The sequence below is a fragment of the Pteropus vampyrus genome, unplaced genomic scaffold (genome assembly GCF_000151845.1).
Source record: "Pteropus vampyrus isolate Shadow unplaced genomic scaffold, Pvam_2.0 Scaffold41, whole genome shotgun sequence".
Classification (NCBI taxonomy): Eukaryota; Metazoa; Chordata; class Mammalia; order Chiroptera; family Pteropodidae; genus Pteropus; species Pteropus vampyrus.
Window position 1 is genome coordinate 6,366,365 of NW_011888822.1, and position 25,406 is coordinate 6,391,770.

A 25,406-nucleotide genomic window follows, 5' to 3' on the forward strand; every position below is an offset into this window, starting at 1 on the left:
GGTAGGAAGCCATTATTATCCCTAGACCAAAGGAAAAGATGTTATCAGAGGCCAGAGAGAGAGGGAGCCCCAGAGGGGAGCCTGTCTTATAGGAGAAGTATTGTAGAGGAACAAAACACCAGCCAGAATTGGGTTGAGGCAAGGAGGGGCAGAAAGGAAATACCTTGACCTCTTTCTCTTGCCATCCTCAGATCTGTCCATGACTTTCATTGGTCAAACCCAACTGTAAATCAAAGGACAGTTCCTAGGGCAGAGAACAACGCAGAGAAAGTAGAGAATGGATCTGCTGAGGTAGAAAGGGAAAAACCAGCACATGCATATACTCTTGTGAAACTGTTTTGTTTACCATTTTTCTACATCATTAAAGACTCTCTACGTCATGGTTTTAAATACCTACCTATGAGTAACATAATCAAATTTTCTCAATCACACACCGATGAACACTTTTGGTTGCATAAAAATTCTTTTGCTATGATAGTGAAAGTCGTGATGTTTACTAAGTAAAAAAATGAGAAATTAAAAAACAAAACAAAACAAAAAAAAACAGCAATGCATGAAAGTTCCAGTTATTCTTCATCCTGGCCAACAACACTTGGTCTTTTTGGTCTTTTAAATCATAGTCATTTTAGTGAGTATGTAGTTGTAACTCATTGTGGTTTTTACTTGCATTTCTCTGATGTGGTAGCCAGTTTCCAAGATAGCACCCAGTGATCCACATCTCCTAGTATTTATACCTTTGTATAATCCAATCCCATAATAAATAGAATGACTTGTGTAACCAATAGACTCTTTTAGGAATGATAACTGAGTGACTTCTGAGGCCAAGTCATAAAAGACATTGTAGTTTCTATTGTGTTCTCTCTTAGATCACTCACTCTGGGGAAGACCAGCTGTCATATCATGAGGATGCTCAAGCAACCCTATGGAGAGGTCTATGGGTGAAGGAACTGCCAATAGCTAGCACTAATTTCCCAGTCATTGGAGTGAGCCATTTTGTAAGTAGATCTTCCAGTCCCAAAAAGGTCTTTCGATATAGCCCTAGCTGATGCGTTGACTGCAACCTCAGGAGAGAGACTATGAGACTAAACCATTCAGTCATTCTCAGATTCCTGACTCACAGAAACTGTAATAAAAGTTTATTGCGGTTCTAAATTCTGGGGTAATAAAAGTTTATTGCTGTTCTAAATTCTGGGGTAGTTTGTTACTCAGCAATAGACAACCAATACAGATTTTGGTACTTGGAAATGGGGTGCTACTGTAACAGACATCTAAACTGTGGGAGTGGCTTTGGCATCAGGGAGTAGATGAAAGATGGAAGGACTTTGAGTGAGGTTTTAGTGAGAGCCTATTGATAGAACCTTGATGGCTTGTGAGGAGGCTACCAGCAAGGGCCTTTGGGAAAGTGTGGTGGGCAAAATTCTAAGATGGTTCTCAAGATCCGTGCTCTCTAATGTATATGTTTTGCATAATTGCTTCCCTTGTGTGTGAGTAGAACCTGTTAGTATGATATTACTGCCATGATTATGTTGCATTATGTGGCAAAGGGATTTTGTAGATGTAATTAAATTCCCAAATCATTTGACTTTGAGTTAATCAAAAGGGATACTATCCTGGGTGAGCCTGACCTAGCTATATGAGCCCTTAGAAGAGACAAATAGCAGGAGATTCTCCTGCTGGCTTAGAGGGACTGAACTAACATGCTTTGAGATGGCCTTTGGAGGGTGCCATGTGGCAAATAGGAGAGGATCAGTGTTCTGCAGGCAGTATAGGGGAAGTTGTTCTTGGCAGAGAGAACAATATGGGTAAAATGAGGAGGCTTGAAACTGTATAGTCTGTGAGTAGTCCAGCCAGTGGGAAGGATGACAAGAGACACCAAGTGAGGTGAGTTCTATGCTAAAGAGCTGGACTGTCTCACATAAGCAGCAAAAGGGATTCATTTAAAACAGGGAAGTGACATTACCATCATCTTTACAGAGCACCTTCTATGAGCCAAGAACTAAGTTAAAGTGCCTGTATTATTTCACTTAATCTGTTATAGTACTAAAGAAGTTACTATCATAATCCCCACTTTATAAGGGAGGAAACTCGCTCTTAGAAAAGGTGACAGTTCCGAATTTGAAACTCTAAAGGTATTCTGCTAGTCATTTCGAGATCGTTTCATCTAGAAGAGAATAAAGATTCTAGCAATGGTATGAAAGATGGATTGAAGAAGGGCAGTCGAGGAGCTTGCTCAGGCCGTTGCAAGGGTTTTGAGGAAAGATGATAACGACACTAAGTAAAATTGCAAGCCTAGCTCTATGTTCTCTGTAGCTTTGGATGAGCTACTGAACCTCTTGGAGCATCAGCATCCTCTGTAAAATGAGGATGAAAATGGTGCTTACCTTACGAAATGGTTGTATTAAGTTGGAAATGGTCTATCAATCATCTAGCACCAAGTCTGAGATATAGCTGGTCTTTAATAAATGAAAAGTTAGAAGGTATTTATTTAATAAATGTAAAGGCAGGCCTACTCTAAGAAACTTGTACTAAGTACTTAATAAAGTGGTCTTCGAGGTGTGCACACTGGTATCACAGAAAACAAGGTGAGCAAGTAACTTATTGAACAAGTGAATAATTTTAAGTGCAATAACTGCCAGTAAGTAGAAGTGGAGGATGTTAATTTTTAGCTGGAGTATGGAAAATTTTGAAGTGTTTTTCTATATCTTTAATAATATTCTGATATTGCGTGTTTTATAGTAATTCAGACAAAATTTGTACAGAGAAAACCAAGAGAAAACCAAAAAGAAATAACTGTTTAGAAACCACAAACATTGTCCCCCGAAACTAGCAGGCCCTCCACCGCCACTCATTCTACTATAGCCACGCCTCTTCGTCTAAATCATTAGCTCCACCCAGCCCTCACTGTTTTGCTCTCCAACCCTGAAACCCAGCCGAGGCTTATTGCTCGCGAGAGTTCCTCCATCTAGCCGAATCACAGGCTGCTGCAGGAAATGAAGGCAGAGAAGAGTCGCGAGATTTGGCTTGATTACACCTCCCCAGGCCCCGCCCCTCCTTCACGGAGCTTCTCCGAGCCAGCTTTCTTGGTTGCACGTGAAGTTGTTGTAGCTCGCCCTCATGTGACCTCGGACGTGCGGACACATTAGGCCCCGCCTCCAAGATGGCGGCGTCCATAAGCATGGGTCCGTAACCCTCCTCTGCTCAGCCCCGATTTGTAGCTTTGACCGTGTCTGCGGGGCCATGGATCAGCCTGGATTCACAACCTCGCTGGTGGTGAGTGCGGGGCGGTAGAGTGGAGCGTTCGGAGTGCCAGAGTCTGGCACTGGTGCCTGTAGGGGCTTCTCTGCACTAGCAGTTTCTTCCGGTTTTGCGCGCTGGACTCTCCTCGAGTCACCCGTCACCAGGTTTGGGAGGGAGGGCGGGGCTCTTGGGCCGCCGCCGCACCTTGTGTCAAGGCCATATTTTTCCTACCCGGACGCCAGAAAGAGACGGGGGTCTAGATTGAGTGGCACTTTACTCATTGCCTTCCGCGCGAAGACAGTTTCGCTACTTAAAGAACGAAAAGCTTCAATTAATTTAACTACACTCGGGAGAACTTGAGATTTAAGAAAACATATGTAGCAAAACAGAAAACGCTTACTTAAATCTCTCAGAGCCCTTCTGTCCAAAGCTATCGTTGTCATTTTGCTGTATCTTTTTTCAGTCTCATAAAATGACATCCATCCATCCATTCATTCATTCAATATATAATTAATCCACTTATTCTGCTTCCAAGCATTCTTCTAGGATTTAGATATATTGATGAACACAAACAGCCACGCTATGGAACCAATATGACAATGCTTAATGCCTTAGAAAACTATTAGAATCAACCTTTTTTTAACATTAAAAAAAATCCTTTAATATTTTGAAATCTCTCTATGGCAGGTTCAGTAAGGGAAACTAGATAAAATAGTGAATAGGACAGGGATTGGCTTGTGGGGGAATGGACAGAAGCAGATAGTAACTTTTAAAAAGCTTCTCATCAAATATGGAGGTCCATAGGCATTCATTTAATTATCAAATGTTTATTGTTGCAAGTGTTGGAGATAACATGTGAACAAGATAGACCTCTCATGGGTCAGGTAGCAGAGATAGAACAGTAAAGCGACTGTTAGGATAAATGACATGAGGGCTAGTTTCAGTGTAATGCAAAGATGTGGAAGGGACACCTTAGCCAGATTTGTGGTATGAGACTTGCATAAGCTAGGCTTTAGAGATGCATGCAAAGAAATATATTACCACTTTCAAGGAATTTTCCTGTCTAGCTGGTGAGATAGCAGCAGTAGTTTTGACAATTAGCATTGTTGTGCCAGGAACTGGGATAAGCTCTTAACATACATCATCTCATTTAATTCTGACAAACAATTGACATCTTATTCTTGTTTGCCAGATGAGGGAGCTGAGGTTCAGAGAGCTTAGATAACTTGTCCAAAATTACATAGTGATATCCATTTCATATGTGTAAGTGTTGGAGATTAGATTCCAACCCAGACAGTGTAATATGGAATTCCATACCCTTAACTGCTCCTTGATAACTATTTCCGAAGTCAGTAGCAGTAGTAATAGTGAGTGTCCAAGTTAACAAAAGAACAATGATTTTAAAATTTATTAAAGTGGTACACATGCAGAAATGTATACTTTTTTTTCATGTAGTTACAGAGGGTAAAATTAGCATCAATGGGTACAAGTTTCAAGGAAGTTAGATTTCATTCTAGCTAAGGACAAATTATTTTATTCCTTCAGCATACATTTTTTCTGCTATGAATTCTGCCCACTGGGCACTGTGATTACCCTTGGAGATAACAGTGGCAAACAAACCAAAACCAAAAGATAAGTACTCTGAAAGAAATGAACTGAGGTGGGATAGAGATAGAATAATATTGGAGAACCGACTTTAGATGGAGTGACCAAGGAAGGCTCTGAGGAGGTAATATTTAAGCGAAGACCTGAAAGATAGGAAGGCGCAAGACCTGAAAGATAGGAAGGAGCATTTTGATGGGAATAAGGGAAAGTTCAGAGTGAGCAGCATGTTAGAAAATCCTTAGGTGGAAAGAACTTAGAATGTTAAAGTAGCTGAGGCCTAGTGGGTGAGAGTAATATGGCAGGAGATGATACTGGAGAGGTAGGCAAGGCCACCAGAGGAGAGTCTTTGTGGGCCATGGAAAGGAAATTTGTATTTATTTGAAGCATGATGGAAGCCATTAGAAGGTTTTCTTATCAAAGTAGTATAGAAATGGAGTGGCCATTTTTTAAGGCTGGGAGCATTTTTGAGAAAGGCTGAGCATTCCTGAGGAAGCACTGTTTTATTTACTACTGTGTTAGAGCCTGACACTTTGTAGGCACTCAACACTATTTGTTGAATCAATGAATGAAAGGTAGGCCTAGATGATTGCTGAGGTCTTGAAACTTGGATTTTAAGGGTTAAAGGAGATAAAACATCAAACATGCAATACAAAGCCTGGCATGTAGCAGACATTTAAATGTTCCCTTTCTAAAGCTTCATGAGGGGCATTGAAGGGTTGTAGAGTTGAATAAGGGATGCCTCTGGGATGTCAGTTTTCATTTGGAGTATAGAGAGGGCTATTTAGGAAAAAAAGCCTCAAGAAGTACATTGACTGGTGCATGCTTTTAGGAAAGTAGTTTGGAATTAAGTATTAGCAACCTAAAGATGTTCATAACATTTAACGCAGTGAAGATAATAGGAAGCCACTTAAACATGAAACAAAAGAGGAATGGTTAGGTAAGCGATGATAGATGGCATTTCATGGCTTATTCAGTGGCCCTTGACAGTAGTGCTTGTGAAGAGCATATGCTATAATAACATGGTAAATGCTTATAAGAGTAAAAAAAAAAAAGAATGCAACACAGTACATATGTATACTTGTTTATGCCTAATTAAAACTATGTAAAAATACTATTCCATTCATTTTAAAAAAGCTGCATTTAAAATCTCCAAGATAATACAAAGTAATTTTGATCATAGCATTACTGATAGTAGTTCCAGACCACTGCAGTGAAGCCTGTACAGGCATACCTCAGAGATATTGTGGTTTCAGTTCCAGACCACTGTAATAAAGTGAGTATCACAATAAAGTGAGTCATAATCTTTTTGCAGGTGGAGGATCTTGCCTCCATTTGTAAAAAACTCAACTCCTGTGAAGCACGATTAAGCAAGGCATAATAAAATGGGCACGCCTGTACTTTTTTCTTATAGTTTTTTTAAATACAAAAAAGTACTTTAGATTTTTAAAAATAGCACACCCTTTATCACATCTTTTTCTTCATGAGTGACTCTTTTCTCTCTCCCTTTCAGTACTTAACTCTTTTATTGATCTTGTAGTTCATCTATTCACCTGGCTTGTTTTTGAATGAAACTAAAACATCCCTGCTGCAGTTACTTTTAACCAGTCCTAAGTTACAGGTGAAAGGACTTTGACAAGGGTGGGTGCTACACAGTATAAAGTACAGGCAGCCCTTTGCATGGTAGTGTGGGACTGTAAAAATGAATATAAATGGAAATCAGGCAGAGTGGACTTAATAATGAGAAGAATCATGATAATTTAATGATCTTTAAAAATTGTCAGTGTTAAAAATTAAAAACTTATTGTTGATTGTAAATGCTTAGGGAAATGGAAAAAATAGTAAAAGTAACAGTTAATACATTGTAATTTAAAACATTGGAAATATTAAAAACATTTCTTTGTAAAAATGTATCAAAAATAATTTGAATAGTACTCGTTTTCTAGTTATATAGCTTACAATACAGAACAAACATCTTTTTTATGCCTTGGCAAAGTATCATACTACTTTCTAAGTCTGGGTCAACTTCTAATGTTTTATCCTGTGTGCTTCAATGTTGTGAGATATCTCCCATAGTTCCTTTAATGTGAAGATTTTTGCTGGCATAACTTCCTCTAGGATGTCTTCCTCATTGTTGATAAGTTTGCTTTCACTGATTTCCTCTAGCTGTATATCTAGTCCCTCAAACAACAGAAGTGACAGTATTCCCACAGCCAGCTATTTCTTCTGTAATTCCACTTATATTTGACTTCCACTTTCATTGTTACCACTTTTCATTTATTTGCTGCGCTTTCATCTTTGTTGGCCAATTCCTTCTTTCAATTACCATTTTTATAAAATGTCACTATGGTACTATGGTAACTAATTTGAACCGTGGTGTTGGAGGACTTGTGTTACTTGTGATAACTGAAATTCTCGTGTAGGTACTGTACTAAGTCCAAAGACTGCTTGTACTGTTTGGTTTTCTTTCCTTACTTTAGTAAGGTGGTTCTGAAAAAGCTTTTTCATAATTCTCATGCTGTGTCTTCTCACCAAACCTGCCTTCATGCTGCGAACTATTGGAAGAAGGGGACTTGAGGGGAATGGCATAGGGATATTGCTAGGGCTTCTTAGGTGGGATAAGAAAACAGAAGAAAAGGTAAGATTAAAGTATTGGACATACTGTTAAGGGAAAATTTTTCAGTGTTCTTTGCCCCAAATCTTTCTGGAGGGTAGCCTCCTAGTCTTCATTCTAGAATAAAGGGAAGTTAGTACCTGATAATGAAGCATTATTTCCAAATCTGTAAGGAATTGGGAGTGATACTTTATATTCTCAAGTTTGCTTTGTGTGACTTGTTTCTTTTTGGCATGTAAATCAAAGTGAGTAGGTCTTCCTTTTTTGCTTGTTTTTGTGTTGAACAGGCGGTCACATATATGCAAGTATATTCTGAATTTTGATAAGTCAGTGGAGCCTGTGAGGTACCCTTGGAGTTCACTAGTCATCTAGGACCACAACTGGGAACCATTGCTATGATGGAGGCATTTCTTCTGCATCTCAGGTGCTGGAAGATGGGACTACCTTTCTTTTCTTATTTTTCTTTCGGTCCAAGAGGGGGTACTGGGAAAGTTTTAGTATGTGATGATTTAGAGGGAAATTACTTGTTAATGTGTTTTTGTTACCACTTTCAAAAAAAACACTATGTCCAAATGTAAATTTTTAATATTAATTTTTTATGATAAAGACAGAATTTGAGTAATATTAATAAAATGCCAAGTAGAGGAAAGACAAAGTTGCACCCACGGTTTTTCCACCTTCACAAATCAGCTATCTCAACCTGTTTAACCAGATATTTGTTGGCTTGTGCTCTAGTACTTGGGAAGAGTGCTTCAAAGCTATGGTACCTGGCTCCATGAGTGTACAGTCACATAGGAGCAGATATTAAACAGAAAATAAAACAAAAATTAATTGCAAATGATGATAAAAAGTAACCATTCACTGAGCACTTTAACATGTGCTTACACAATTTTTTCATATCCAAATATCATTACAGTTTTGTAGTCTTTAAAAATTAACCCATAAATTTAATTCTAAGTGTTATAAAAAAATTTGAACACTAGTATTGCTCAAATTTTCGAGGTTGATGCTGAATTGTTCTTGCTTAATTGTTCTTGCCATGCACTGCATGATTTGGGTTTCTGTTGAGTAAGTCTGTGGGTGGATCTTGTCCAGGGAGCATAATTTGAAGAGAGCTTTTAATTCATTATTGCAATGAAAGACTTGAATTTATAGATTTTATATATGAATTTATTAAGTTTAATATATGAATGTAATCTTCAGTCTTTGGTAAAGTACACCTTAGTCTTTCACATGGTTTTTCATTTTGGCATGTCAGAAATACGGCATAAGCAAACTTTGAAAGATATTTATAGTTACATAATACTAAAAAAACCCCTCATATTTATTGATAATTTATTAAGGGTGGGCATTTTGCTAAGCATATAACAGGCTCGTCTAATTGTATTTATTTCTCATTTAATCTCACTCAATTCTCAAAAATTCTATTAAGTATAGATACTGTTATTTTCTCCATTTCATGCATGAAGAAATATAGGCTTAGGTTAAATAGCTTTCCTAAGGAGACCTAGTTGAGACTGAAGCCAGGTCTGTCTGATGCCAAAACTGTGGTTTTAGGCAATATTTAATCTGAAAGAATTTCAGGAGAAATGTAAGAATACTCAAAATTCTCGAACTATCATTGCATTCTTGAGAATAGCCTCACTAAACAAAACTGAACCTACAGTCTTTTCCTTCAGAAGGTGATGATAAGCAGAGGATTTCTGGAGAAGTCACTGTGAATATACCATAACGCCGTTGATGTATCTGTGGAATGTTAAAAAGTATAGCAGCAGACAGATAACACTGGCTTTCACTGTCACAAGTGCTGTGGCAAACCACAACAGAGACAACCAAAGAGTGGCCTAATGCAGTTTTTCTTCTCAACATTTAATCTTTTTATAAAGTGTTTTCTCATATCACATTTCCATTCGATTCAAACCAATAAGCAAGTGCAGAGGCCCTGCTACTTATGAGGCACTGGATTAGATATTTAGGAAGGTAAAGGTGACTGACCTGGCTTCTACTCTGAAGGATCGTAGTGCATACATGATGGTTAGTAACAAAAGTGGGGAAGTCAAGACAGTAGCATTTAGTTCTGACTGGGAGAATGGGAAAGACTTTAGGAAGGATGTGGCATGTAGTCACAGGCTTGTAACAATGAACAGGATTTTGGCAGGTGTGTGTATATCGGGGAGGCAAGGGAGCAGGTGATATGCTGGCTGCAGTAGACGGGACAAGGGGCATAGGAACAGCATTCCAGGTTGAGAGAAAAACCCAGGCAGGAGCACAGAAATGGGAAGTTTCAGGATATGTTTGGGAAATAGGGTAGTCAGATTGGATGAAGCTCAAGCTTTGTTAGAGTATGTGAAATGAAGCTGGACATGTAGTTTAGGGTCCATAGGCTAAGGTTCTTAGTTACCCCTTACTGAGTTCCTACTATATACCAAATGCAACCAGTTAATTAGGATTTTTTTTTGTTGTTGGGGGAGCATTAAATTTGAATAGCTTTACTTTTTGTTCGTAATACTCATAAAACTTGGACAATACAAAAATTAACAAGATAGTAAAAATATTCCTCATCTTGAATCTCTTTCCACAGAGGTAATAACTTCTAATAATTTAGTGTGTATGCTTCTGAATTTCTAATTATGAATATATAATAGATACACATTTCTTCGAAAGGTAGGATTATACAGCCTATATTGCTCTATAGCTTATTTGATAAATTTAAGAATATAACATATTTCTGTGCCAATGAGTTTAGATCAACCTCATTCTTTTAAAGACTATGTAGCAATTCATTACTTAGATATAAGAATTTATCCAACAAGACCCCCTAGAATAGACCTTTAGGTTATAACCAGTTTTTTACTGTAACAAACAATATTGTAGTAAACATTCTTATATATTTATGCATTCATTTCTGTGGGAGAAATATTTGGAAATAAAATAGCTGGATCAAGAGTTTTATAATTTAACATTTTTGTTTTGCCAGATTGTCCAATAGATTGTAATAATTTGTTTCCCTTTATAGTGCCCATAACTATTGTTCTTTTTTTAACCTTTTCTAATTTTATTGGGAAAATATTTTAATTTGTTCTTATTTGATCATTAATGATGGAGAAGCATATTTTGTTGGCCATTTATATATTTCTTTTGGGAAGTGCTTGGTCCTATGTTTTGCAATTTTTAAAAAATTTGTTGTACTTAGGTTGACTTGTAGTACCCTCTAAAATATGGTTAGTAACCCTTCATTATAGTAATTAATTCATGCATTCTTCAAATAGTTGAGCACCTGCTGTGTACTGGTGCTGGGAACATATTGGTGAACAAAACAGGTATGGATTTTACAGTCTAGTGGGACAAATAGAGTAGTCAGATGCTCAGTCATAGAATTAAAATTGTGATCAGCCTGTGGAAACAAGAGGGTTTAATCCGAGACTGGGGAATTAGGGAATAGCTGTACAAAGTCCTAGAAATGAGGAAGATCAGATGACTTGGAGGAAATGAGAGCTTAAGGTGGCAAGAAGGTGAGCAAAGGGTAAATGATGGAGTTGAGGGTGGAGAGGTAGATGGGGTCCAGACCTTCCAGAGCCTGATAGGCTGATAGGCTGTACTAGGATTTTGTCCTTTATCCTAAAGGGTATAGGAAAGTTTGGAGGACTTATAGGCTGGAGAGTGGCAAAATGAAATTGAAATTTGCATTTTACAGAGATGACTTCCATTAGTGTAGGAGTGGCAAATAGCACTGCAGGAAGAATGGATGGTGAATTGAGAAGAGAAGTATCACAGGAAGCAGAAGCAGCAGTTCTCTAAGGTGCTTAAAGTCACTAGTGGCTACTTTGTTGTGGAGAAAACAATGTCAAGGAGGGATGTTCCCCTGAGAAGCCATGTTAATGTTTTGGCTGGTTCTTCTTAGCTGCGGTTTAGGCCAGTGGCCTGTGATGATTTTGTTTAGATAAATTAGACAAGTCGTTTGTTTTTTTTCCTGTAGTTGAGCAGCAGTGCTTTTTTGTGTGTGTTATGTGCCAGCTTCTTTTTGAGAAATAAAAATTTTAGAGCATGTAATCTTGACTATTTTCAACTCTCAGAGTAATTTCAAAGCACTAATTACAGACGTTCTCTCTACAAACTGCTAGCACTTTTTACGTTTATTGAGGTAGAGATGTGTATTTTATCTATATGATATCAAGGTTTCAATAAATTGTGTCTGGGTTATTTTCTGTATCTTTGGATTTTGTCTAGTTCTTAACTGAGCATTTTCAGTATAAGCTACCATAAATCTTGAAACTAATCATTTGCCAGACAACCTTTTTGTTAAATAACCATAAATAAAACAAATTTCTCAGGCTAAAACATAAAGGAATTTAGCAGAGATCTTTATAATTCAGCTGATGTTGGCTTGTGTATTTTGTATATAATTATATTCAAAACACCATGAATGTAAAATTGTAAGCACTGCTTTAAGTTTTTAAATCTTAAATATATTGCTGTGTTGATAAATATATAGGTATTTCTTCTTCCTACTTTCTGTTAGCTGTTTTTTTTTTTCAGTCTCATGAGTTTAAATGACATTTGAGTTACAGAAGTTTAAAATTTACAGAAGCAATTAGTAACTTTTGATTTGTGTTTTACTAGATAAGTAGATTGAACATGGTCATTTTATTCTGAGAAGATAAGAATTCTGATGAAAGAAGGATTAAAGAATCAATACATGCAAAGTAGCCAAATAGATTGAGAGAGTAATTAACTTATTGATTAAAATTTAGGAGTATATAGCGAGCATGTCTCTGAACCCTCTCCTAAGATTAAAGAGAAAATTAGACTGAAGTGCAGCATGTTTTTAATGAATCCAGTCATATTAGACATTCTCAGCAGGATTTTAGTTCTTGTGTTTTGAGAAAATGAAGAGGCAGGCAAAATATTTTATTTACATATGAATTTTATAAAATCCTTTAAAAATAAGTGAGAAAAATGTTCTCACTTATTTTTCTTCATTACTTTCTACATTACTTCATTCACTTTCTACATTACTTATGAACCTTTTCCCATGACTTAGAAAAGGCCATCTTTATATCCAGAGATAAATCCCATGTTATTTATCATTCTTTTATTGCCATTTGTGGTTCTCCACTGGCACATTTCTGTATTCTTTTGGTGACATCTTTTTAGGTCCTTGGCAGAATAGACTTACATGGTCTTTGAGGGTTTCTGTCATGTCTTTCACCTGATCATATAGTATAGCATTAATGTTTATGGTAATGTACTTTTCTGGTATAAAGTAATTGGTTAAATTTTATATTAGTTTCAGGTATATAGCATAGTGGTTAGACATTTATATAATTTTTGAAGTGATCCCCTCGATTACTCTAGTACTCACTTGGCACTATACAGAGCCATTACAGAATTATTGACTATATTCTCTATGCTATACTTCACATCCCTGTGTCTATTTTGTAACTACTAGTATGTACTTCTTATTCTCTTTACCTTTCCCATCCAAACCCCTCCCATCCAACAATCACCAGTTTGTTCTCTTTATCTGTGAGTTTGTTTTTTAGATTCTATATATAAGTGAAATCATGTGGTATTTTTCTTTGATTTATTTCACTTAGGATAATATCCTCTAGATCCATCCATGTCATTGCAAATGGTAAGATTTCATTTTTTTTTTTATGACTGAGTAATATTCCATTGTACATATGTACCATAACTACCTGTTATGTACCATTAATAGATGATTAATGGGCTCTTAGGTTGCTTTCATAACTTGGCTATTGTGAATAGTGCTGCTGTGAATGTAGGGGTGCATAGATCTTTACAAATTAGTGTTTTGGTTTTCTTCGGATAAATACCCAGAATTGCAATTGTTGGGTCAAAAAGTAGTTGTATTTTTAATTTTTTGAGGCACCTTCAAACTGTTTTCCATAGTGGCTGCACCACTTTGCAAACCCAGTAACAGTGTACGAGGGCTCCCTTTTCTCCATATCCTTGCCAATACTTGTTGTTTTTGGATTTACTGATGGAAGCCATTCTGACAGGTGTGAGGTGATATCTCATTGTGGTTTTAATTTGCATTTCTCTGATGATTAGTGACCTTGAGCATCTTTTCATATGCTTATTGGTCATCTTTATGTCCTCTTTGAGACATAGGCATTCAGGTCTTCTGCCCATTTTTTTTTTTTTTAATTGGATTGTTTGTTGTTGAGTTGTATGAGTTCTTTATAAATTTTGAATATTGTATCACAGATGGATATCTTCTCCCATTCAACAGGTTTTCTTTTCCTTTTGTTGATGATTTCTTTTGCTGTGAAAAAAACATTTTTGTTTGATGTAGTCCCATTTGTTTATTTTTTCTCTTGTTTTCCTTGCCCGAGGAGGTATATCAGAAAAAAAATATTACTAAGAGCAATATCAGAGAGCTTATTGCCTGTATTTTCTTATAGGAGTTTTATGGTTTTGGGTCTTACATTTAAATCTTTAATGCATTTTGAAATAATCCTTGTATAGGGTTTAAGAAGGTGGCCCAGTTTCATTTTTTTGCATGTTCTGTTCAGTTTTCCCAGCACCATTTGTTGAAGAGACTGTCTTTACCCCACTGTATATTCTTGTCTCCTTTGTCATAGGTTAAATGACCATATAACAGTGGGTTTATTTCTGGGCTCTCTATTCTGTTCCATTGATCTATGTGTCTGTTTTTATGCCAGCAGCATGCTGTTTTGATTACTATAACCTGTAGTATAGTTTGATATCAGGTAGTATGATACCTTCTATTTTGTTCTTTCTCAAGATTGCTGTGGCTATTTACGATCTTTTATGGTTCCATAACATTTTTGGAATTTTGTTCTAGTTTTCTGAAAAATGCCATCGGCATTTTGATAGAGATTGCATTGAATCTCTAGATTGCTTTGAGTAGTAGTGCCATTTTAATGATGTTAATTCTTCCTATCCATGAGCATGGTATTTGCTTCCATTTGTTTGTATCTTCTTCAGTTTCTTTTTTCAGTGACTTATAATTTTCTGAGTACAGGTCTTTTACCTTTTTGGTTAAATTTATTCCTAGCTATTTTATTGTTTTGATGTAATTGTTAATGAGATTGTTTTTGTAATTTCTCTCTCTGATAGTTCATCATTGGTCTATAAAAATGCAACTGACTTCTGAATATTAATTTTGTATTCTGCTACTTTACTGAATTCTTCGATCAGTTCTAACAGTTGTTTTTTTTTTTTTTTTGGTGGAATCTTTAGAGTTTTCTATGTATAGTATCATGTCATCTGCAAATAATGACAGTTTTACTTCTTTCCAATTTGGATGTCTCTTGTTCCTCTTTCTTGTCTGATTGCTGTGGCTAGGACTTTCAATACTATGTTGAATAAAAGTGATGAAAGTAGATATCCTTGTCTCATTCCTGATCTTAAAGAAAATGCTTTTAACTCTTCCCCTTTGAGTGTGATGTTAGCTGTATGTTTGTCATATATAGGTTTTATTATGTTGAGGTATGTTCCCTCTGTTCCCACTTTGCTGAGAGTTTTTAACATAAATGGATGCTGGATTTTTGTCAAACACTTTTTCCGCATCTATTGACATGATCATACGATTTTATCTTTCAATTTGTTAACGTGGTGTATCCCATTAATTGATTTGCAAATATCGAACCAACCTTGAATCCCAGGAATAAATCCAACTTGATCATGGTGTATGATATTTTTAATGTATTGCTGAATTTGGTTTGCTAATATTTTGTTGAGGATTTTTGAATCTATGTTCATCAGGGATATCAGCCTATAATTTTATTTTTTTTTGTAATGTCTTTGTATGGTTTTGGAATAGGGTAATGGTGGCTTTATTAAAAGAATTAAGGAGCCTTCCTTCCTCTTGAACTTTTTGGAATAGTTTGAGAAGAATAGGTGTTAATTTATCTTTGACTATTTGGTAAAATTCACCTGTGAAGCCATCTGGTCCAAGACTTGCTTTTTGGGAGTTTTTTTTGTTATTGATTCACTTTTTAGTAGTAATTGGTCTGTTTAGATTTTCGGGATTTTTTTTGACTCAGTCGAGAGATTGTAAGTTTTTAGGAATGTAAGTTTTTAGGAATTTATCTGTTTCTTCTGGATTGTCTAATTTGTTGGCATGTAATTGCTTATAATTCTTTGTGTTTTTTTGGAGTCAGTGGACACTTCTCTTTCATTTCTGATTTTATTTGTGTCCTCTGTCTTTTTTCTTGATGAGTCTGGTTAAAGATTTATCAATTTTGTTCGTCTTTTCAAAGAACCGGCTCTTGGTTGCATTGATCTTTTGTACTGTTTTTCTGGACTCTATTTTGTTTATTTTCACTCTGATTTTTATTATTTTCTTTTTTCTACTCACTTTGGGTTTTGTTTGCTATTTTTTTCTAGTTCTTTTAGGTAAGGTTACATTGTTTGTGATTTTTCTGTCTCTTAGTTACTCTGAATTTCTCTCTTAGGACTGCTTTTGCTGAGTCCCATAGATTTTGAGTTGTTGGGTTTTCATTTTCATTTGTCTCAAGGTATCTTTTGATTTTTTCCTTGACCTCATTGTTAACTCATTCATTGTTTAGTAGCATGTTATTTAGCCTCCATATTTTTGTGTATTTTTTAGTTTTTTTTTCTTGTAATTGATTTCTAGTTTCAGACCATTTTGGTCGGAGAAGACGCTTGATATGATTTCAGTATTCTTAAATTTATTGGTAGTTGTTTTGTGGCCTAACATGTGGTGTATCCTGGAAAATGTTCCATGTGCACTTGAGAAGAATATACATTGTGCTTTGGGGTGAAATGCTCTGAAAATATCAATTAACTCCATCTAGTGTGTCATTTAAACCCGCTGTTTCCTTGCAGATCTTCTGTCTGAAGATCTGTCCATTGGTGTCATTTGGATGTTAAAGTCCCCTACTATATCTATATTACTGTCAGTCTCTCCCTTTCCGTCAGTCTATATTTGCTTTATGTATGTAGGTGCTCCTATGTTGGGTGCATAAATATTTACTAGGGTTATGTCCTCTTGTTGGGTTGATTCCTTTATCATTATGTTATATCCTTCTTTGTCTCTTATTATAGCTTTTGTTTTAAAGTCTATTTAGTCTGATATAAGTATTGCTACCCCAGCTTTTTAAAATTTCCATTTGCATGAAATATCTTATTCTATCCCTTTACTTTCAATCCGTGTGTGTCATTTGACCCGAAGTGGGTCTCTTGTAGACAGTATATGGGTCTTGTTTTCTTACCCATTCAGTTACCCCATGTCTTTTGATTGAACATTAAATCCATTTACATTTAAAATACTTATTGATAGGTATATAGTTATTGCCATTTTATTATTTGTATATATGTTTTTTTTCCCCTTTTCTTTTTACGAAAGTCCCCCTTACATTTCTTGTAATTCTGGCTTATTGGTGATGAATTCCTTAAGCTTTTTCCTGTCTGGGAAACTCTTTATCTCATCTTCCATTTTAATTGATAGCCTGGCTGGGTAGAGTATTCTTGGTTGTAGGTTCCTGTTTTTCATCACTTCGAATATTTCTCATCATCCCCTTCTGGCCTGCAAAGTTTCTGTTGAAAAGGCAGCATGGTGGCTGACCCTATGGAGTGGGATTCACCCCAGCATGCCTGTGTACTTGTGAGACCACTCTTTGGGTGTGCTGCTCGTGAGCTAGTCAGGTGGTGCTCTGTCGTAGTCTGATGCCAGCTTTCTGATGTGTTGGTTCTGTGGCCCTTTGGCAGTGGCTCCTGTGCGGGCCAAGATCAGCCTCTGCCTGTGACTGCCGATGACTACCAGGTAGGAGCTACAAAGCTATCTGCGGTTGGTCACTGCCAGCACTAGACCTGGTGGCAAGTCGGAGAGGCCATGCTGCGAACTGAGGCTAGCTGCCACCAGTATCGGCCCTGGGGCAGCTTAGCAAAAGGTCCAGGGTACCCCAAGACCTGAGGCTGCCTACTGGCTGCCTGAAAGGCTCAGCAGCTGAAAGAGCCTTTGGGTGGTATGCAGGTTGGGCAGGGCGGGGCCCCAGGGGTAAAGCAAGTGGATTTCATCCTGGCTAGTACAGATTCAGGTTCGGTGCCAGTGCTGAGCCTGTGGCCTCTTGCAAAAGTCTCAGATCACATTTAGACCAACTGGTGCCTACCGACTCCCAGGATTTGCTCAAGAGATACTGCAGCTCTGGCAAGGGCTAGTTGCGTACCATTGAAAGTTTCTCCTGTGGTGGGCCAGCCAAAGCCTTTGATTGCTGTCCAGTGAGCCCACTGCAAACAGCACAAGGTGGGGCTGGTTGCCTAGCAACAGGATTTCCCCAGGCAGTTGGGGGTTGGGTGGGGCAGGGTCTCAGGGAGTCACAGGGTGGAGCAAGCCAATCTCACCCGGCAATGCAGATTCAGAATTGGCACTGTGAGTGGAGGGCTCAACACAGGCAACATGGCACCTGCCTGCAGGCTGCACAGGAGGAGGGCTCAACAAAGGGACATTGATTGCTGTCCCTACAGCCCTTGCCCTGAAGTGACACAATTCAATCTTTCCCTGTATGTCTCTGGTGCCTCCTGAGCTGCTGTCCCTCTGCTGGAATCCAGGGTGTCTGTGCGCGGGCCCTTTAAGGAGATATCTGGGTTTCCAAATTTCTTGCGTTTCACCCAGGCATCAGAATCCCCACTGATTTTCATAACCAGAATTTGTGGGGACTCCTCTTCCTGTCACTGGAACTGGGGAGCCCTGGTGTGGGTCTTGGGCCTTGTACTCTTTTAGGGGGACCTCTGCAGCCATGATATCCTGCCTAGTGGTCAGTCACTACACACAGGTGTGGGGCCAGTCCATTTCAAGTTTGTACCCCTTCTACCAGTCTCGATGTGGCCTCTTTTTTATAACCTTAGTAATAGGTGATATGTTCAGCTAGACTCCAGGTAGTTCTCAAAGTTGATTGTTCTATAATTTAATTGTAATTTTAGTACGGTCATGGGAAGAGCTGAGCACAGTGTTTACCTGCTCCGCCATCTTGATTGGCACTTAAACTAATTTTTAATCATTTACCTATGCTGATTAATTATTAGAGTAATTTTATTTTTCCAATGAAATCTTGCAGTGGTTTTATGGTGAGTGGTAAGTAGAGCAGAGAGTGTTTGCTAGGTTCTAAGCTTTGTACCACCTGAGCTTTCTGTAAACCCAAAAAGTAGAAACAGCTGATAATTTGGAACTTTGTTTGAATACTAGTTCTTCTTTTTCTATGTTTGGAATATACAGTTTTTAATGTATATTTTAACTTTTGAATAGGTAATATGTTTACATGGTTCCAAATTCAAAAGATAAGAAAAGTTAACAATTCAATCTAAAAATTACTAAGTAGAAACCATATTGAGAGTTTCCTCTTTGTAATTCTTCCATCTGTTTACGGTAAATGGTTTTGATTCATACATCTTTAAGTGATGCTTTTAGACCTTGTGTATTGACTTTTCTTTGACACTGCCTTTTAGTTCATCTTTTTCTGAATATCTTTTTGCTTTGACTAAGGTGTAACCAGTTTTAAAATATTCTACGTATGCTCCACATAATCATGAGGTGCAAACTTAGTTTTTAAAGTGCAGCTTTCTAAAGCAACATTGTGTCTTTTGAGAAATGACTAGTTTGGGCCAGGTTTTAATGTTCTCTAGGAATTTAGTTCTTATTCTCTACCCCCCCACCCATTTATTCAGTTAATTAAAAAATTTATCAAAGAATTTTCAAATACACAAATGAGAATGCTATAGGAATCTTTAGATATGTGATTCTTAAAATATAGATCTAGATTTGCAAGGATTATTACCTGTTTCAAAATAGAAGTATTCCAACCTTCTCCTTCCCCCGCCAACAGTCTTAACTACAGATTCACTACTCGGTAGTTAAAAAGACAAAAATATAACATTTGGTTTGATATGAAAAGATCACCAATACAAATTAAGTGAAAAAAATAAGATCCAACACGGTGTATATTGTATACACCTTTTATTTTTTTAAAAAGGAAAATAAAATACGTATTCATATTTGCTTGTATATACCTAAAGTAACTTTGGGAGAATACAGTACAAAACCAATAAAAGTGGTTAAGTGAGTTACTAGGAAGAGGGAAGGAGACCTTGGACTCTTTATCCCTCTGAGTTTATTTGCTCATTTACTTTTTTGAACCATGTGAAAATATTAAAAGTGAATTAAAAATTTTAAAAATAAATATTAAAGTCATTTTAAAAGGAAATTTTATATAAAAATTTATAATTTGAAAATATCACTCATAATGGTGGTAACCTTATTTTTCCTTTTTTTTTACCCCCCCTCCTTTTTTTAAGGCTGGTGGAGTAGCAGGTGTCTCTGTTGATTTGATATTATTTCCTCTGGATACCATTAAAACGAGGCTACAGAGTCCCCAAGGATTTAATAAGGCTGGTGGTTTTCGTGGAATATATGCTGGCGTTCCTTCTGCTGCTATCGGATCCTTTCCTAACGGTAAAAATTATGTTGATATTCTCACTGTTATAAAGCCAAAATGATAAGATTTATTTTCAGAATGGTATGTGGTGTTACCCCATATACAATTTCTTATGTGTGTGGCTTATCTTTTGAATGCTTTCTATTCATTAGTTTTGAATCAGCTGTAGATCCCATGCCACTGTATTTGTAATAGAAAAAAATATGAGCAATCTTTTAAAAAAGATTTTTGTTGTTAAAATTCCCGGTTAGAGTCCTTAAAGTATCATTCTAACATTAATTATGATGCCTAGAGCAGAGTTTCTCAATCTTGCCTGCACATTAGAATCTCTTGGGAAGCTTTAAAAATTACTGATGCCTCTGTCACTCCCAGAAGTTTAATTGGTCTGGGCTTTGAGTGTTAGGGGTTTTAGTAGCTTCCCAGGTGATTCCAATGTGAGGCTGAGTTTAATAACTACTGCTTTGGAGAGTCTTCTGGAGCAGATGAATCTAAGAGGCATTAAACATTTCTAAACTAAAGTGCTCCTAGATGATGCAGACGATTCCCACTAAGCTCCTGGATACTTTCCTTACAGTGTCTTGTTTTATTTTGGATTTGAAGTCACATTATATGATGAATGGCCCTCTTATTCTAGAATCAATATTATATTTTTTACTTAATCTACTTGTTCGTATACTTTTTTCAGATACTCATCTCATTTTAATTATTTACTGATGTTTTGGCATTCAGAAGCAAACCAAGCAAAGGAAGAAAACCATCACCACTACCACCACCACACACACACAATTATAGAACTTCTGCTCTAGGAGATTCTTAAATTCTGGGGTTTGATTTTATTTTTCTCAGGATAATTCATGAGAAATTCTTTCATGTTAATTTGACATTTCAATGTTCATCTGTGTCCATCTGCGAGCACGGCACTCACATAAAGATTTGTGGTGCAGAGGGAAAAAAATAGTGTTTTGGTTCCTTTGTTTCTTTCTCTCCTTTTCCCCTCCTCTAGCAGTCCTTAGAACAACAAACTGTTTTGAGGTGGTCCTTGAAATTTTGTTTGTCGTAATACTTTCAGTAATTTATTATAACATGTTATTGAGCACCCCGCTCAGTGCCAAGTATAGCTCTATGTATGAGAGAGGGGTGGTGGTTTCTAAATTTGACATTTCAATCACCTGACCACCTGAAGAAAGGAAAGTACTAATGCCTGTGTTCCACTTCCAGAGATCGTGATTTAACTGGTCTGAGATATGGCCTGGGAGTTGGAAGTTTAAAAACTCTCCAGGTGATTTTAATATGCAGACAAATTTGAGAATCTTTGAACTAGGAAATTGCAAAGGAATATGTTACTAGGTCCTTATCTTTTGGTTTTTATGGTGTCTCATTGTTCTAAAGATCTTTTATTCTTAAATATCATACCTAAGAATTATTGTTAGTAGATGTAGTATTAGTGAGAGTCTGTAGGGTACATGTTGCTACATTAAGCTCACAGGACTAGTTTATATTCTTGCCAGCAGGAGTTTACATACAGAATGTGGTTTCATATTGTGTGTATGAGAAAGTGGTGTTTCTGCCAGGCTTTTCTTTTTTGCTATCCACAGAACATCAGTAAATAGGAGATGCTGGATGAATTGTCAAAGTGTCAGGGTTTCAGAAATGGTCTTTTTGTTTTTCTGTAAATTTTCGGTGAATTGAAATTTGGTGAATGGCACTTTTCTTTTTCCTTTTGCTAATGGTTAAAGTCCTACTCTGAGTATACTACACCAGTGTAACATTCAGTGACTAGACTTTTTAGAGTACGTATTCTGCAGGGGTGAGGAGTTTGAGATGGAGGGCATTGAAGGTTGAAAGAGGATATAGGACCTATATTCATAATCTTTACTCTCTGTGTAGAAGGGAATGTAGAAAAACCATAGTAGTTTGTTTTTGCTTTTTTAAAAGAGCTACCTAGAAGAGACTGTAGATGTCAGCTCAACCTCCTTCTTTGTTGCAACTTGCCTAGAGCCTCATTTGGAACCTTATTGTGCCATCATTTCCAGTTAGCAAGGAGTTCTTGAATGTCACTCATGAGAGTTTTGGGACTTATATTTCTAAAAGGCTTTGTCTATCATAAAAGTAGCAATAAAGTCTGACCCAGCTGAAGTGGTTAACCATGAAAACCTAGAAACTTAGCACTCTTTGTCCCTTTTCCCTGTGAGTAGGGATGGGAGGGTGAATTGTGTAGCAGGTGGAACTTACAGCTGAATGCAATTGGAGATTTTCAAGCTGTACGTTTAGTGAGTGAGCCAAAGTAGGAAAAGCCTTATTAAGAATGACAAATGGGAATAAGGACCTGTATTAACTACATGAAGCAGCTTGCATTGGTCATCACTCCTCCAGGTACAATGTGCTTCCTCCTTTGTCCTGATGTTTCTGTTTGCAGCCTGAAGAGTGTTCACAAGCTTGTTGACTAACTATGGAGAACTGATTTTCACTATCAAACTCTTTTCCTAAATGTTTCAGACTTTAATGTGGCACATTCAAGTGTCCTTCAAAAGATGAATTTGTCATTCATTTATCTTTCATGCCTTATCTTTTATGGAAGTGATAAACATCTTTTGATTAACAGTACATAGCAAGTCTTAAGGCCCTCTTGGGCAGCTGAGATTAATTTATGGTGATAGGGGTAGCTTTTTTGACATTTTGATTTCCAGTTTTAATTAGTTGATTGTTTCCTTGATACAAAGGTGAATTGATATAGTAAAAAGTTCCTATGGTTATTTTGAATAAGCAGAAATAAAACATTATTGTTAGATGTTTTACTTAGGTAAGATATGTTTGCAATTTTAACCCATCTTTGAATCGGTGAAGCTGGTTATTTTATGACTATATAAAGATATTTTGGATTACAGAAATTTACACCCCTTTCTAGAAGGCTTACTGAAAAATGTTAAATGATTTGTTAATACAAAATGGTGAATGCTGGGTTAGCTGTTAGGCTCCCTTGGGGCAGGTCTTATGTCTTCTGCATTTTCTTAAGTCCAGTGTTGGGAACAGAACATGGGCTCAGTAAAGTCTGCAAGGGTGAGGGGGTTAGGAGAAGACTATGTGTTTATTATCTTTGTTTGTTATCTCACAGTTTATTAATTAGAGTTGTAATTTTTTTGAGAAACATTTCTTAATGGTTTGAATATATAGTTAAACTTTGAAAGACTGGGATTGTTTTAAATTTCAGCTGCTGCCTTTTTTATCACCTATGAATATGTGAAATGGTTTTTGCACACTGATTCATCTTCATATTTGATGCCTGCAAAGCATATGTTGGCTGCCTCTGCTGGAGAAGTGGTAAGTAACAAGTTATGTATATAAAATACTTCAGAAATGTACATTATGCATATATCTTTAGTACAGATATTACTTTATTTCATTTTTTAATGAAATAAAAAAGTTTAAGTTATAAGAGTCAAATTTTAATAAATATAAATAAATTAAGCATGATAATTAAAAGACAGAGTCTAAATAGTATGAAAGAAAAATCCAGCTATACGCTATTTAAAAGAGCCAGACCTAAAATTACAGAAAGAATAAAATTAAAGATATGGAAGAAAATATCCATGCAAATTGTGGTGACTTTGTAGTATGTCAGCATAACTGAACTCAAACTCCTTTTCCTTGAATTCCCTTTCCAGGATAGTTCCCGGTTATGCTGGCCATAGGAGACATTTGCACAAGATTTGTATTGTGGAAGTGAAGCAGATGTAGAGTATATTCTCAGAAGGCTGATGTAGGGTCAGGCACTATTGCAGTTCATACACCTCGTCTCTGATCTGTTGGCCTCAGGCAACAGCTGGGCCTCCAGATCCTCCAGCACCCACTGGATCTTCTTTCTCCTTCAGCTTCTCTAAATTCTGAGTCCAGATGTGTGGGTGTTGTGGTGGAGGGTGCCAGCTGATACTGCAGCTCACCCACATCATCGAGATTGGTGAGAGATAATGTGAGTTTCAGTTTGTCCTTTCTTTTCCCCATATCACATTCATCTTTCCTTCCTGATTGCCTGCCCTGTGATTTCTGTCCCAACACTAGATGTAGAAGCGATAGTTCTACGTAAACTAACTACAATTAGGGTTCATATCCCTATAATAACCTCTTATTCTTATCATTCATAGTGGTTCTACTTCTCTGATCACCCCTCACTGATACAGAAATACTAATTGAAAGAGCTGGTGGAATAATGTTAATATCAGACAAAAAAGACGTAAAGCAAAAAACAAAGATACCATTGTATAATGAATGATACAAAGAACCATTCTCCTGAGAGATGTAATAAACCTGAACCTAGACTAAATAACATAGTCTCAAAATGTAAAATAAAAATTGCCAGAATTATAAAGAGAAATGAATAAAAATATAATCTTCATTGGAGATATTCACATCTGTCTGTAAAAGTCTTTAAGACCAGACAGGCATAAATTTAATACCATAGATTTGAACAACACCACAGCAAAATTAGGCTAATGAATATATATAGAGAGCTCTACATCTAATAGTTAAAGATAACTCGTTTTTATGAAGCATATTTGGAACATTAATAAAACTAAAATCGGAAAGCAATGACAAAAAGATAACCAGTTCATCCCTACCATGTGTTTAAAAAAACAAACTCTCTCTCATAAATAATTCATGAGCCAAAAAAGAAATCATAATGTAAGTGACAAAATATTTGTAAATAAAAAATAATACAGGACTATTTTTTTCCTAAACTAATACAGAGAGGAGTACCAGTAAGGGTTTCCCCATTCCCCTCATTCAACTTTCTTCATCTCTCCTCCCCAATACTAAACGACAGTCTCTGTTAGAATTATTTTTGTGTATCCATTTAGAATTGTCTGATCTTTACTATTGTCATCTTGTAGGAGGTCTTTATATATTCTAGATATAAGCCTCTTATCAGACATAGGACTTGCAGAATTTTTCTCTCATTCTTTGCATTCTTTTTTCACTTTCCTAATCATGTCTTTTGAAGCACAAGTTTCAATTTATGTTTTACCTTACATTTCTTGTGTTTTGGTATCACCTAAGAAACCATCTTGTATTTAGGTCTTTGATCCGTTTTGAGTTAATTTTTGTATTTGATGTGAGGTAGTGGTCTGACTTCATTCTTTTGCATGTGGATATCCAGTTGATCCTGTACCATTTGTTGAAAAGACTATTCTTTCTCCATTGAATGGCCTTGGCACCTTTGTCAAAAACTAATTGACTATAAATATGTGGGTTTATTTGTCAACTCTCCAATCTGTTCTGTTGATCTATATGTCTGTCCTTATGCCAGTATGACATAGTCTTGATCACAGCAGCCTTATAATAAGTTTTAAAATCAGAAGTGAGTCTTCCAACTTATTATTCTCTATAAAGTTTGTTTTGCCTATTCTGGGTCCCTTGCATTTCCCTGTGAATTTTTAGGATCAGCTTGTCAGTTTCTGCAAAAAAGGCAACTGAGATTTTGATAGGGATTGCAGTGAATTTACAATTTAATCTGG

At 36.6% G+C, this 25,406-nt stretch overlaps 1 protein-coding gene across 4 annotated transcripts in view; it reads left to right on the forward strand.

Moving 5' to 3' along the window:
- The first annotated feature begins 3,037 nt into the window (after positions 1-3,037).
- SLC25A26 (solute carrier family 25 member 26) overlaps positions 3,038-25,406 on the forward strand; it is a 153,741-nt gene continuing 131,372 nt past the window's right edge. For 2 of the 4 annotated variants that reach the window (XR_895798.2, XM_011358471.2), the window contains exons 1-3: positions 3,040-3,270; positions 19,757-19,913; positions 23,105-23,214. Coding sequence is in view for 3 of the 4 variants with exons in the window: in XM_011358471.2 (XP_011356773.1) it covers positions 3,238-3,270; positions 19,757-19,913; positions 23,105-23,214 (300 nt within the window). In the remaining variant the exon portion in view is untranslated. Of the gene's footprint in view, positions 3,271-19,756; positions 19,914-23,104; positions 23,215-25,406 lie in introns of all 4 variants that reach the window. The other 2 variants (XM_011358472.2, XM_023529698.1) reach the window with 2 other exon arrangements.